The sequence below is a fragment of the Gorilla gorilla genome, chromosome 4 (assembly GCF_029281585.2).
Source record: "Gorilla gorilla gorilla isolate KB3781 chromosome 4, NHGRI_mGorGor1-v2.1_pri, whole genome shotgun sequence".
In the NCBI taxonomy this organism is placed as follows: Eukaryota; Metazoa; Chordata; class Mammalia; order Primates; family Hominidae; genus Gorilla; species Gorilla gorilla.
In genome coordinates this window covers 173659573-173674694 of record NC_073228.2, presented here as the reverse complement: position 1 = coordinate 173674694, position 15122 = coordinate 173659573, and the positions used below count along the sequence as shown (strand labels likewise).

General features: G+C 41.7%; 1 protein-coding gene across 2 annotated transcripts in view; it reads right to left on the bottom strand.

Annotated features, from left to right (window-relative positions):
* The window catches only part of DOCK2 (dedicator of cytokinesis 2), a 441813-nt gene that overhangs the window by 229750 nt on the left and 196941 nt on the right, over window positions 1-15122 (bottom strand). For both annotated transcript variants that reach the window (XM_031011390.3, XM_055387440.2), the window contains exon 27: window positions 11087-11182. In XM_031011390.3, coding sequence (XP_030867250.2) covers window positions 11087-11182 — 96 coding nt within the window. The remainder of the gene's footprint in view (window positions 1-11086; window positions 11183-15122) is intronic.

Below are 15122 nucleotides of genomic sequence, written 5' to 3'. Positions count from 1 at the left end.
TAATCCCCATAATCCCCATGTGTTGAGGGAGGGACTTGGTGGGAGGTGATTAGATCATGGGGGTAGTTTTCCCCAGGCTGTTCTCATGCTAGTGAGTGACTTCTCATGAGATCTGATGGTTTTATAAAGGGGCTCTTACCCCTTCTCTCTCTCTCTCTCTCCTGCCACCATGTAAAACATCCCTGCTTCCCCTTCCACCATGATTGTAAGTTTCCTAAGCCCTCCCCAGCCATGAGAAACTGTGAGTCAATTAAATCTCTTTCCTTTCTAAATTACTCAATCTTGGGCAGTTCTTTATAGCAGTGTGAAAACGGACTAATACACATATGTACTGAGTCAAGTGAAACTTTCATGGCAACAGCAGCAGCAGCAGCAACAGCAACAGCAATGGCAGCAGTGACATCATCATCATTATCTAGGAGCACTCCCTACCCATAGCAAAGGTCTGCTCCATTGGACACAGCAGGTAGAATGCAGTAGCTATCTTAACAAATCAAGGAACCTCATATTTCCTCTTAATTCTCATTTCTGCAACAGCTAATCATGGGATGGAAGAAAGATTTGGAGAATGAAGCATGCTCTTTTATGCTCCAGCTCTCATATTTTAGTTTGCCTGAAAAAATTCTGTCACCCAGAGCTAGTAAGGTATTTGGGAATTTTATATTTTAAAAAATCTTTACAGGAAAGATTGGCATGAAACAAAACTTTATTCACATTATTTTTTAAATTGAACTTTGTAAAGCTTGTCATTAATTTGTTCCTTCAATTAGTTTGTTCTTTCCATTAATTTACTGCCATAGCTTGAATTGAGTGCCTGCTACACACCATGGATGGAAGGATGAATGGAAAGATAAATGGTGTGGTCCCTTCCCACATGGGTCTCACTTTACTGTGGAGCACAGATAGGTAAAGAGAAAATTCCAGTACATGTGGTAATGTTGTAACTGAAACAAGGACAAAGAACAACCAGAAAGATGGCCTAGCAGAATGACGAGAGTTTCGCAGACTGCAAGAAGGCATAGGACAAGAAATGCTCCTCCCACTTAAAATGCACCAAGCCTTCCTCTCCAGCCATTAAAGTTTTTCGTGGCATTGAAGACCCAGTTCCAGTTCCGTGAAGTCTACCTTGATAAATGACTTCCGTCCAGACATGCTACAGGTCCTTTGAAAATTGAGATATGAATCTATGTTTTGCATATATATTTTAGGCCTAGTATGCCCTGATATGTGTTCACCAAAGTCCTTATTAAGGCAATGCTTCCCCCTCCAGAAAACTTGCACACCATCCGTATTACCATATTAAGCTGCAACCAAGCTACCCCAAGCTCAAGATGCCACCTTTTGGCTACAAACTGTCATTTCAAGTCTCTTGTCTAATTTTTTTTTACTATTTTCTTTCTTAACTTGATTCTTTCCCTGATCTCCCCTTAACACACATACACATACACACAAACAGGTACACATATATATGACACAAACATACCCTTGCACATACACTTTCAGGAATTTTCTCAATTAAATTAATTTTGCCTCAGGAAAACAAGTTCCTAGACACATACAGTGAGCTGCTTAAGAAGATGGGCTTTGAGCCCTGGCAGACTCGGATGGGACACAAATCCTAGCTTCCTCCTTCCCAGGCTTGCAATGCTGGGAAGGCGTTCAAGCTCTCTAATGGCCATTTCCTCTTTGAGATGAGACAGTAATTATTGCCAACCTCACTGACTAAATTAGATAATGCCCTTAAAGTGCTTGGTACCCTCTTGGTCACATAAATGGTCCATAAATGTGAACTGTTAATACCGACAGTGCATTCTGTGGAGGGGATGCTTCCGCTCCCCACCGCCAGTCTTGTCTTTTTCCACTCAATCCAGTTATTCTGCAACAACCCTTACTCTCAGCATCTAATCATGACATAAAGCTAACAGTAATAACACTTGCATATTGAGAAAAAGAATGATGGTTTGTGTGGAAATAAAAGTAGACAGTAAAAATCTTTCATTCATTTAGCAGGTGTTCATTGACATTGTCCTGCAGGCCAGGGACAACCATAAGAGGTGGTTGTGGCTAGACTCAGGCTAGCGATCTCAATGGGAAGGAAGCATTTAGAGTTGAAAGGTCTTTAGGGACCAAGATGAACCGTGCCTGGAGATGAGCTAAAGGCAGAAGGAGAAGGAGAAGGACACTTTGCCTCCAGAACCCTTTGGAAACTCCATGCCAGCCTTGTCCTCTTCTGTTAAGCCTGCTATTTCATAAGTACCAACACTCACATAAAGAAAAAGTTCTCTTTCTAAGTTTTTAGTTTTTGTGGTTTAATTACCAGAATTTAGGAGATCAATCCTAAACATATCATTGTCATCATAAAACCACCAAAAATTCTGTGCCATTTTATATGTTTCTGAAAGTTGCCACATAGGTGATCTCATTAGATTCCATGATCTAGGCAAGGTGGCAACTGAGTTCAAAGTGCTCAATTATTATCCTTAAAATATTTGATTCCTAAAGACTAACCTTAGTTATTCATCGCATAGGAGTGTACAATACACAATTTAAGGGCAGTGACTCCAAAACAGTACTCCCTGGGTTCAGATCCTAGTTCTTCCACTAACAAGCTGTGTGGTTATGGGCCAGTTGCATGACCTCCCTGTGTCTCAGTTATCTCAGTAAAATATGAGCACCTGATGCAGATGAAGTAAGGTAAAACACACCAGGTGCTTAGCTATTTGCCTAGCATACAGGGTGTGTGTGCCATTAAATGACAGCTTTATTATAAATATTATTTTTCAACAAGGTACAGGGGTGCTGAGTGAAGGCCAAGAGCCAACTAACCACTCCTGGCTGGGAACCACACCTCCTCATATCCTAGACTGTCCTCCCTCCTGCTTGCCACGGACTGGGGTTGGGAGGAGTTGGTACTGTCCTGCTGCAGTCCTTGACTCAGTCTCTGGGCTCATGGTCTGGCTCAGAGTAGTTGCTTAGATGGGTCATTTCCAATTTGGTGTCCCAGGAGTCAAAAGTGAAGTCAGAGCTTTGAAGCCCAGTCTCTGATGACACAGATGCCTCCTGGAGTCTCCAGCACTATTATGAGGTAAAGCAGCAGAGGACAAGGTGACTTCCAATTTCCTTCTTTTTTCTTTTTGAACAAACTGCTCTGAATTTCTGGAGCTGGTATGATGCCAAGCATTTACCTTTATTTAATCACTCAATAGCCTCCTCTGTGAAAACCGGGGTAATTAGGCCCAAAATACATCACCCAGAGGCTTATTTTAACTACCGAAAATAAAAGCTAGATCCCAATTTCAACAAAATCACCAGATTGTTTTCCTTCCAAGAACTTCTGGCAGTGTTCAAGTTCCCTGGTTGATTCTCCCTATGGGATTGTTTGTCCCCATCACTGGGGTGGCAGGAGACAGGGGACAGCCCTCTCTAGAGCAGTCAGTAACAGGATGCATCAGCCAGGGAGGGTTCTTGAGGCACACCCTCACCACGCACAAACAAGCCTGGACATTTTTCCTCAAGCTGCTCCAAGACCCGTGAGACAGGACAATATCTTCCTGGAAGGGAGCACAGATGACTGGAGACATACGCACTGTGGTGTCCCTGGTTCACATCCTGCTTATTCCTACCAGCAGTGTAACTTTAGGCATGATGCTTTCATCCTCTGCTGCTCAATCTGTTCCCCTAAACAACAGGAGATAGCAATATTGCCTACCTGTGTGTGAAGGCTCAAGGTGCAATCCATTACACAGTAGGCATTTTGAGTCAAACTTTTCAAAAAATATATTTTAACCTCTCTGAAGATTACAATCTGTGTCACATTATAATTGGTAGCAAGTTTTCTTTCTTATGGGCACATAAAATCATGGAGCATCTTACATTTGATAAAATACGGCATGTAGCCTGAGGAAATTGTTCCCCAGGAAAGGCAGGCTCTCCAAGATGGTTTTTTCCATTACTCTTCTGCTTTTATACCACAGCTTTTTTAAAGGAAGCAAGAATATGTGCAAGAGAATCTTGTTTATACAAGAGTTTTTGGACTGGGCCAGAAAAACACCAACGGTTGCAGTAAATACATAATATTTGCAAGTATCTTGCATACATCACTGTTCTCCAATCTCATGCCATGACAGACAGCACTAATCAATTCCCAAGTTCTTCCCACTGAGCCAACGTGTAGCCTCTGCATCCTCCTCAACACAGTTCTACAGGCAGCCATCCCCAATCAGCCAGGGCTGGCACTTGAGCAAAATCTATTTTAGGTCTCTGATTCAGGAGCTTGGGAGATAGAAAAAGAGAATAGGAATTGTCAGCCAAGTCAGGAAACTCAGATATAAGAAGAAGATTTCAAATATGGTATAGTTTATTGCATTAAAAAAACAAGGTCTAGAGAGATTAAATTGGCATAAAGTCACTAGCCAATTATCTGCAGAAAGAATGTAGAATTTTTTTCCTGTTCTCCCAGATAAGGGAGAATATTCTATCTAAATTCTCAACATCACTAATCATCAGGAAAATGCAAATTAAAACCACAATAAGATACTGCCTTACTCCTGCAAGAATGGCCATTATTAAAAAGTTAAAAAACAATCGATGCTGGCATGAATGTTGGGAAAAGAGAACATTTATACACTGCTGGTGGGAATGCAAATTAGTACAATCTCTGTGGAAAACAGTATAGGAATTCCTTACAGAGCTAAAAGTAGATCTACCATTCAATCTAGCAATCTCAATACTGGGTATCTACCCAAAGGGAAAGAAGTCATTATGTGAAAAAGACACTCTCACATGTATGTTTATAGCAGCACAAATCACAATTGCCAACATGTGGAACCAACCTAAGTGCCCATCAGCTAATGAGTAGATAATGTGGGATATATGCACCATGGAATACTACTCAGCCATTAAAAGGAATGAAATAATGTCTTTTGCCACAACTTGGATGGAGCTGGAGGCCATTATTCTAAGTGAAGTAACACAGGAGTGGAAAACCAAAAACCGCATGTTCTTACTTATAGGTGGGAGCTAAGCCATGAGTATGCAAAGGCATACAGAGTAACGTAACGGACCTTGGAGACTCAGAAGGGGGAGGGTGGAAGCGGGGCTAGGAATAAACAAACAACATATTAGGTACAATGCACACTACTCATGTGATGGGTGCACTAAAATCTCAGAATTCACCACTATATAATTCATCCATGTAACAAAAAACCACTTGTACTCCAAACGTATTGAAATAAAAGCATATATATGTGTGTGTGTATATATGTGTGTGTGTGTATATATGTACATATATGTGTGTATATATGTGTGTGTATATGTGTGTGTATATATATATATACACTTTCTATCAAACCGTGCTCCCTTTCTCAGCACAAAAGCTAAATTCCTTAGGACTTAAGTAAACAAGAAGTTACCTGACAAATTAGACCGTGGCAAAGAGAGGATGAAAGGGTACTAGTCATGTAAAAGTCATTTGCTTTTTATTTTTGCAAAATTCCCTTTTGCTCATTTGTCACCAACAATTCATTGCTCAGGGAATTGATCTATAGAAAAATCAGGAATGGTCATCGCAAAGCCCTAAGCCCAACAAGCAATCCATCCTAACCCCATGGTTCCTGTGATTTTAGTGGCTAAAACCTTTTACTGCAATGTTCCTATCCCTGAAAAGAAGAAAAAAACTGTCACTAATCCCGTATAAGAATGAGAGTTGCAACCAGCCATCCTATACCCATTTGGGGCCCTCTTGGGATTTCAAAAGTACTTGACATTTATGGTGTTTACCGCAAATATTGATTAATATTCCCAAACAATGGAAACTAACCAAAAAAATCACATCTGGAAAATTAAAAGTGACAGGTGGAATGGGGATCTCTCCTCCTTGTCACATTTCAATTCAAAATTAGATTGGGGCCTTCAGTGCTAAGACAGGGACCCTTGACCCCTGAGTAACTACTTTCCAACATCATTTTCTTTAATTTGGAGGAGATATTTCTATTCTAGGAATTGCTGGAAAGGCTCATTTTATGAAAATGAAACTATATCTTAAGAAAACCCTGTTTGTTGCTTCCTTCTATTTCAGGTACATTTCTGCTCCTAGTGAAGTATGCTTGCCACAGGCCTCTGGCTCTCCCCTCTCAGCACTCTTAGCATTGTAATTACACTAGCAAACTCCAAAGTCATTGAGACTAATGACACAGCTTGCAACTTACAACCTTTGCAAGGCTTCAGGGATGAGCCAGAAAGTCTGAACAGGCAATTCCTTACTCCCTGAAATGTGGATTCCCACATTTAGAAAACACATTTGTTGAATAAGGAAAAGCAATCTGAGGGGAAAGCACATTCAAGAATATGAAGGTAAGAAATGACAGCATTTTCAGGGATTATTTCACTTATTCACTCATTTCATTTCATTAGTGCCTTCATTTGCTCAACAAACTTGGGTACCCACTGCACGCCAGGCACCCTGGTGGGTGTTGAGGATAAAAGAGTAAAACAGGGTGCCTGACCTTGGGGGGTCCCCTAAATGTGGGGGGAGCCTACAAATAGAGAATTACCTTACAATGTCATAAGCACAATGGGCACAGTGACCTAAGTATGCATAGGGCCTCGGAGAACACAGGGCAAGGGACAGAGGCAGGGTAGCTTGTCCAGCCCAAGTGGGGAGGGAGTGGGGACAGGTGGGCTGAAAGCAGCAGGACTTGGTGGGTGAATGGAAATGGCAGGCAGGTGACAGAGGGAGGGACAAGGGCAGCTTGAGATCTAGGATGGCAGTCCCATAAACTGAGATCCCGAATTCAGGTGGAGTGTGGAGTGGGCTTCAGGGACCTGGCAATGAGTTGAGTTTGGGGTGCAGTGCATTTGAGATGCCTGAGAGACATCACATCAGAAGAGGTCTGATTTTCTCCAGGGCACAGACCATGCCTAACTCATTTCTGAGTCTTTGTGCTGAGTATCTGAGAGGTTCTCATAAACTGCTAAAGGAATAAATAAATGAATACAGTGCATAAGAAGCACACGTACAAATGCTTATCCTGTATTATATGATTTAATTCACACAGGATCTCTATGAGGAAGATCTATTATTACTCCATTTATTTCACAAATAGGCACAAGCCTTAAACTCTTACAGTCTAAGAGAGGAGCTGTGACAAGTTCATAGATAAAAATGACTCAAAAAAAAAGAAGAGGCAGAGCACATGAAAACGTGCTCAATATCATTCATCACTGGGGAAAGGAAAATTAAAACCACAGTGAAATACCACTAGGACAGTTATAATCCAAAGGGCTGACAATAATAAGACTTGGTGGGGATGTGGGTAAACAAAACCTCAAACATTGCTGGTGGGAATGTGAAGTGGTACAGCCACGTAGTGTGATGGGTCATCCACCGGGTTACTTAGGAGTGCATGTCCGCTGTTTGTCTTTAAAGGCTGGGCGGTGAGCCAAGGCCAAGGTGCCCAGCTTAGAAGCAGGTGTCCCTGATAACCTGAACATCCCAGAGGGTAGCTGAGAATCTACCAAGGAAAACAGCCCCATCACGCACACACAGTAGGCAAAGCACCAGAAAATTAGCTTAAAAGCAGCTTAGGGATGGGAAGTTGTGCTGATCTCTAAAGCTGTCCTGCCAGCATCCAGGAGTACTTCGTATGTAAGTCATAATAAACTCATCTACTGGTCAAGCTGGACTCATCCAAGTCATTGTTTAATCTCTTTGCTCCCTCCTAGTTTCAGGGAATGCTTTTTAAAATATATAATTCCAGGTTTTTCTCATTATGGCTACTATGGAAAATAGTTTGGCAGTTTCTTCTAAAGATAAACATACACTTCCCATATGCCCCAGCAATTCCACTCCTAGATTTCTACCCAAGAGAAGTCAAAACACATTCATACAACACTTGTTTGTGAATGTTCAAAGCAGTATTATTTATAATAGTCAAATGTTAAAAACAATCCAAATATCCATCCACTAGTAACTGGATAAACAAAAGTTGGCATGCTCATATAATGCACTATTATTCAGCAATGAAAAGAAATGAAGTATTGATATATCCTAAAATATGGACAAACCTCAAAAACATTATGCTAAGGAAAGAAGACAGACACAAATGACCTCGAATTGTATGATTTCATTTATATAAAATTTTCCAGAAAAGGTAATCTATGGAGATGAAAAGTAGATTAATGGTTGCTTAGGGTTGGCGAGAGGAGGGAAAGAAAGTGACTGCAAATGGAACTTTGGAGAGTAAAAGAAATACTCTAAACTGAATTACGGTGATGGTTGCATAACTATAAATTTTCTAAAACTCGTCAAACTGAACACTTTCAATGGTTAAATTTTAAAGTGTATAAACTATACTTCAATAAAACTGCTTTTATTTATTTGTTTATTTGTTTATTTTGAGATGGAGTCTCACTCTATCGCCCAGGCTGGAGTGCAGTGGCGCGATCTTGGTTCACTGCAACCTCTGCCTCCCGGATTCATGCCATTCTCCTGCCTCAGCCTCCCGAGTAGCTGGGACTACAGGCACCTGCCACCACACCTGGCTAATTTTTTGTATTTTAGTAGAGACGGGGTTTCACCATGTTAGCCAGGAAAAACTGCTTTTAAAAAAAAGGTAAAGAGAGCTTGGTGATTTAGAAGAGGGAGCGGTCCCAGCTAGAGCAGCTTCGTACATTTGTGCTGGACCTGGAAAACTAGGTAGGATTTCAACATGTTGAAAGGTACAAGAAGGAATTTCAGGCAAAGAAAGAAGCAGAGGCTAAGCCTGCATGTAAGACAGTGCCAGCATGTTTGGGCAATATCCAGACATCCATTTTGGCTGGATATTTGGATGGAAAAAAGTTGATGAAAAGACTGAAAAATGTGGTTGTGACCAGATCAGATCACAGAAGCTGAAAATGATTGGGCTAATGCATTTATGACTTAATTTGGTAAGCAGCAGGGAGCTACTGACCATTCCAGAGTAGGGGAGTGTCCTGGTAAAGATTGATGGGGCAACAGTGAGGGATGTGTGTTAGAAGAGCCAGCCACAAAAGCCGTCAAACAAAAGGCTCATAGGACTGGCAGTACTGAGTAGTTACTTGCCTATGTTGATAATGCAAAAGACAGAGAGCCTCACTCTACCAGATAGAAAGCAAAATAATAATATACAGCACTTATTTAGCGCTTCTTATGACCCAGGCCCCATTTAAAAGAATCACTGTTCTACAGGAAAGGGAGTTAAAAGCCTGCTACGTACAGAATGAGCCAAATGGACTGATGATCATCTTTAGGTTTACTCTAAAGAGAAGGAATAAAGATAAAGGAGGTTATAAAATGCTTCACTTGAGGTCAGGAGTTCGAGACCAGCCTGGTCAACATGTAGTAAAACCCTGCCTCTACTAAAAATACAAAAGTTAGCTGGGCATGGTGGCGCATGCTGGTAGTCCCAGCTACTTGGGAAGCTGAGGCCAGACAATCACTTGAACCCAGGAGGTGGAGGTTGCAGTGAGCCGAGATCACACCACTGTACTACAGCCTGGGTGACAGAGTGAGACTCTGTCTCTCAAACAAAACAAAACAAAAAAGAAAAAAAGAAGAAAGAAGAAAGAAAAATGTGATACTTCAAAGGTGGAAGGATGGTAAGTAAGACAAATGACAAAGACCAGTTTACATGGCTCTCTGGCCCAAAAAAGCAAGAGTATCTGGCACCACTGATGCTCTCCACGGATGTCACCACTGTGTAAAGCAGGAATGTCAGGGTGGCTTTCTGAAGAGAATCCAGCTGTTTGGGAGTCACAAAGTGTTTATAAACATTATTTTTTAAAATAAACTGCCAACACTGAAATATCAGAAAAGTTCATACAAAACATAGAAATTTTCAGATTCTCTTGAAATGTTGGGAATCCTAGCAACTATATGGTCCAATCCCACATGGTATCAATCAGTCAGGGCTGAGTAGCCCTCATCCTTTTTTAAACATTAGAGTCCCTGCCTGGCACATGTCATGCATTTATTCATTCAAACGTATTTACTGAGCACCTGCTATATGCCAAGTGCTGTTAAAGGACCTAGAGACACAGCAATGACAAAACAGAAAAACATGCTTACTTTCCTGGAGCTCATATTCTCATGAGGATAGCTAGACAATAACAAAATAAGATAATGTATATTTCCAATTATACGTAATTAGAAAAATAAAGAAGTAAGGTATGACTTTTAGTGGATGGAGAGGTACTGGGAATTGTAGACAGGGTGATCAGAGAAGGCAAGCCTCTATGCTTAGGTGATATCAGACTCAAAAAAAGGGAAACAGCACATCTATCATGTTTTATATGTGGGAGGAACACATAAATAAATAAGCATGGGGCAAAGGCATTTCAGGCCTGGCAATGTTTGGATTTTATTCTGAGTGAGATGGACAACCATTGGCAGGTTTCAGCAGAGGAGTGACATGGTTGGGCATACTCATTTATGTTGGTGACTGGCCCCTGTAAGCATTTGAATTTTGGGTCCTTGGTTTAAAGCACGATGGGCAGAGGTTAAAGGGTTCGAGCTGGGTTCTGTGTCTGGAGAAGGAAAATAATCAGATGACGGGGCAGAAATTCCTGATCTTCAGAACATACTGTTTATGCAGAAGAATAGCTCAATATGTAGTAATGACCTTGAATAACCAGCATCTATGGGCAGAATTAACACACAATGAAGCCCCTTAGGAAACCAAGCTCACAGGACCCTGAGACTGGGCACCATGTGACTGTAGGCCAGAGGAAAAAGTTCCTAGTGGACATGCATCTGGAATGTTCCACCTTGTTCACTTACAAAAGCTGCTCTCCCTTCTCTGTCTTCAGCAGTGATAGTCCACCCTTGCTGGTATACTCAATTTAGCGCTGGTACACTCAACTAGACAAGTCCTAAGCCCTGTTTTATTTCAACAACTTGAGTTAATTCTCAAGTCCTCCCAACTCAGACAGGAAAAATCTGGTCATTGTACTCCAAAACAAAGCAATGATCAATGCTGGGAGTTCAATGTGATCTGCCTTTTCAGAAAATCCATTTTTAGATGCTGAAGAGCTTGCAACATTTGACAAGAAGAAATAATCCACTCACAATCAGAATGTGATCCCGGCCCATGGTAATGACTGTCCGGTTCACTGTCCGCAGCAGCTGGACCATGATCTCCTGGATATGGTGGTAGGTGAAGGCCTGTAAAACAGTCAGAGACATCTGTGTGACAACCAGGACACTGCATCTGAACAATTGTACAAAGGACACAGACAACAGTGGTCAGACATGGTGATCTTCAACACCATCACCAACACCACCACCACCACTGCCATCATCATCATCATCATCATCATCATCATCATCATCATCACCATCGCCATATCTCCATCGTCATTACCACCTACACTGGGCATAAAAAATTCCACTATTCACCTGAAATATAAGTTAAGATGGCTTAACTTAGGCTTTGGAATCAGGAACTTTGGAGCTAGAATACTAGCTCTGACAATAATTAGTACTGCATTGGTTAAGTTATTATATGGTTTGGATCTGTGTCCCCGGCGAAATCTCAGGTCAAATCATAATCCCCAGTGTTGGAGGTGGGGCCTGGTAGAAGGCGACTGGATCATGGGAGTGGATTCTCATGATTTAACACCATCTCCCTCGGTGCTGTCATCATGATAGTGAGTTCTCATGAGATCTGTTTGTTTAAAAGTGTGTGGCAACTTCTCCCCTCTTTCTCTTCCTCCAGCTCTGGCTACGTGAAGATGCCTGCTCATGCCTAGCCTTCTACCGTGAGTAAAAGTGTCCCGAGGCCTCCCCAGAAGCCTAGCAGATGCCAGTATCATGCTTCCTGTACAGCCTGTGGAATCAGGAACCAATTAAACCTTTTTTCTTTAAAAATTACCCAGTCTCAGGTATTTCTTTATAGCAGCGCAAGAACAGACCAATACAGTTATATTAACTTTTCTAATCCTTGGTTTCTTCATCTAATAGTCAGGATCTGAGCTGGAATAAGGAGGAAATTTAATGCAGGGAATTGGTTATACAGGTAACAGAAATGCCAACACACCAAACAAGGTAACCTAGAGTCAGCCACAGCAGGAAGCCACTGTCACTTGGAGGCTGGAGGGACAAATTGAGGAGGCAGTGTTTCTGGAGCCCCGGGACTAGGGTTATATAATGGAAACTAGGGTTACATAATGGCAACCACATGGTGCTTGTATAATAGAAGCCACATTACCCACCTTGGGTGGAAATTTACAGTGAGTCAGGTTGTAACAGGTATTGGGTTCTGGCTACTTTAAATACAGGTCCCTAAACTTTCTGTAGGATTTGCCGATCCTTTTTGAGCTTTTGTTGTAGTTGGCAAGGGTTTCAAGCATATTCATCTATATCTTGGAGCATTTTACCAGCATAGCATTTAGGCACAGAGTTGCATACCATGCATACGCGAGGGTGGCCATGGCCAAGTGGAAAGGCCTAGGAATCTTAACTTCAGAAGCTCTAGGTCTGAAGTTCAATGCTGTATTTGCCAGGTGTGCAACCTCACATATCACTTCTCTGAGCCTCAATTCTCTCATCTACAAAAATATAGAAGGTTCTCTCAAGGTCGATGTGGACCTAAAAATGACATGTGCAATTCTGGAAGAACTTACATGCCTGGGTCCTCTGCTGGAGATTCTGTAGTCTGAGACAGAGCCTGGGCGTCAGCAATTTCTGAATTTTAGGTGTGTTATTCTGATGGCTAAGAACCATGATGTGACATGTTGTTTAGCTCTGGAGATGGGGGCTTGGGAACAGCTCTGTGTCTCCAGAACCTAGCCAGAGCCTGACACAAAGAAAGTGCTAAATCAATAGTGGCTGAAAACGTGGATGACCACCCATGCTCATTTACAAGTACTCCAGCAAGCTTTACTGCATTAAACTTAAGTGTGGTTTTGTCACTTAATGTAAGGAATTGCAGGGAGTTGGTTATACAGTGAGAGAGAAGTAGATTTGCAGTTGGGGTAGGGCCAGAAAAAGAAAGAAGATGTGCTTATTAAAAAATGTCCTCCTCCTGCCCCAATGACTTTCAGTGACTTTTGGCATCTGGAGATGAATAACCCAGAGCTTTCTCTGCCTTAGACTCACTTCTTTGTTACTTTGGCTAGTCCCAGACTCTCTAGCCCTGCGGAGCCACCAACAGAACCTCTGCCACTGGAGCTTTTGTTAGAGCATTTATTTTACAGAAACAAGTTCCCCTGCTTCATCAAGCGCAGCCAGACTTCAGTCTCTGCTGGAGACTGGCTGGTCTCTCCCCACCAACCAGCCCTTTCTACTCCTGACACTCAAGGCCAGGGAAGACAGATCTCCCCACATTTCTGGCCCAAAGGTGAACCTCTCTCCTGATTTCCTTCTCCTTTATTTCTCCAAGCCATTTTGCTGACTTACAGTCTCCTATTTCTTGTACTACGTGAACATGATGTTCATGGTTATAACAACAACCACAGCTGACAGTCTTTAGTGCTTCCTAAATGCCCAGTACTCTGCTAAGCACTTTATATCATCTCACATCAAGACGAGCAACATTACTCTCTCCATTGTTCAGATGAAGAAACTGAAGCCAGAGTGGTTAAGTAATTCATCCAGGGTCACCCAGTGAGGAACGGAGAAAGGATTCAACCCAGCAGCCTGTCTCCAGAGTATTCTCCTTATCCAAACTCACCCATGCAGACTGGAACACGATCAGAGATTTCTGGTGGCTACTTGGGGGGTTTCATCATCCACCTTCCATCTGTCAAGAAGGATAGACCCTGCCTTCAATTGGACCAACTTCTACCTCCTTCAGTGACTTTTGATCTTTTCTCTGCCTTTTATAAAATCTTCAATGCTATGTATTCCCCCTCCCTTATATTTTCTGCATTCCTTTGCAATTTCATCAAATTTATATAATGGTTTTCATTTTGATGCTATTTTTTTTCCAGGATTACATCTCTTCCCTTGTGAATAGAGATATTAAAACCCACTTTCTTGACCTCCTGCCCCTTGCTTCTTTTAAATAGCCATTTCTTCTTGTTCCAAAGAGCAGCAATTAGACTGCTCAGGAAGTTTGGTATTTAAAAGTAGAAAACTGTCAAATTCAATTCATTTCACTCTGAAAGCTCCCAGTATTGGGAGGTTGTATAGCAGAGTGTTTTGAGATTAGAGATACTTGTGTTTGAATCCCAATTCTGCTCATTTGAGCTGGGTGACCTTGGGCAAATTGCTTTTCCTCTCTGAGTTTCTGTTTCTTTGTTTATAAAATGTGGCAAATAATAGTAACCTCAAAGTTACTGGTTTGAGGAATAAACAAGGTAATGCAGGTAAAGTCTTTGATACTGGGGGTTGGTATATAGTAAGCCCTCAGTAAGTGGTGGCTGCAACTCACATTCCCCTTGGTTTGCATCAGCTCTCTGGTTGGGCTTGCAGATTCCCAGCACGTAACAGAAAGCGCAGTACAAGGCAATGCATAATCTAAACTCTGGGTGATATCTAAATGTCACCCAAAGAATGTATAGCATATATGCAAATGGAAAACTTTCAAGATGATAAACCTGTGCTAAGCAGTAAAAGTGCAGCCACAAATCACCCACTGTTAATTGCTCCAGTGCCAGGCAAGTGGAGGGAGACTCTAGGAAAGTGACTTCCGGGCTCAAACTAAACTGTAGCTTGTAATTGAAATGACAAAATCGGTCTTCCCATTATGGCCTTGGCAAAGAAATTAATCCATCCAACCTAAACACACTGCAAATTGTAGTGATTTTTTTTCTTTTAATAATTATAGGCTCTGGTATCTGGAAGGGACTTGAAATGAAGTCTTATGCAGAGCTCACTACATAACACAGCAGAAGGTGAGCTGGGAGTGGATGGGGACCAGGCAGGGTCAGGGCTAAGGGAGCCAAGCCCTCTCTTCCTGACTCACTCTTGGCCCTAGGCCACTCCTAGGACTTTTCAGAATGCAGTGCGAAACTACTGATCTCCTTCAGGGTTTCTAGAATAAGAAAGCACACCAAATATGAGAATATTTTAAGTACCAATAGACAAAGCATTTCATAACACTAAACCAAATTATATAAAAAATGTGGCCTTTTTTTTTCATTTTTCTTTCAACACTTTT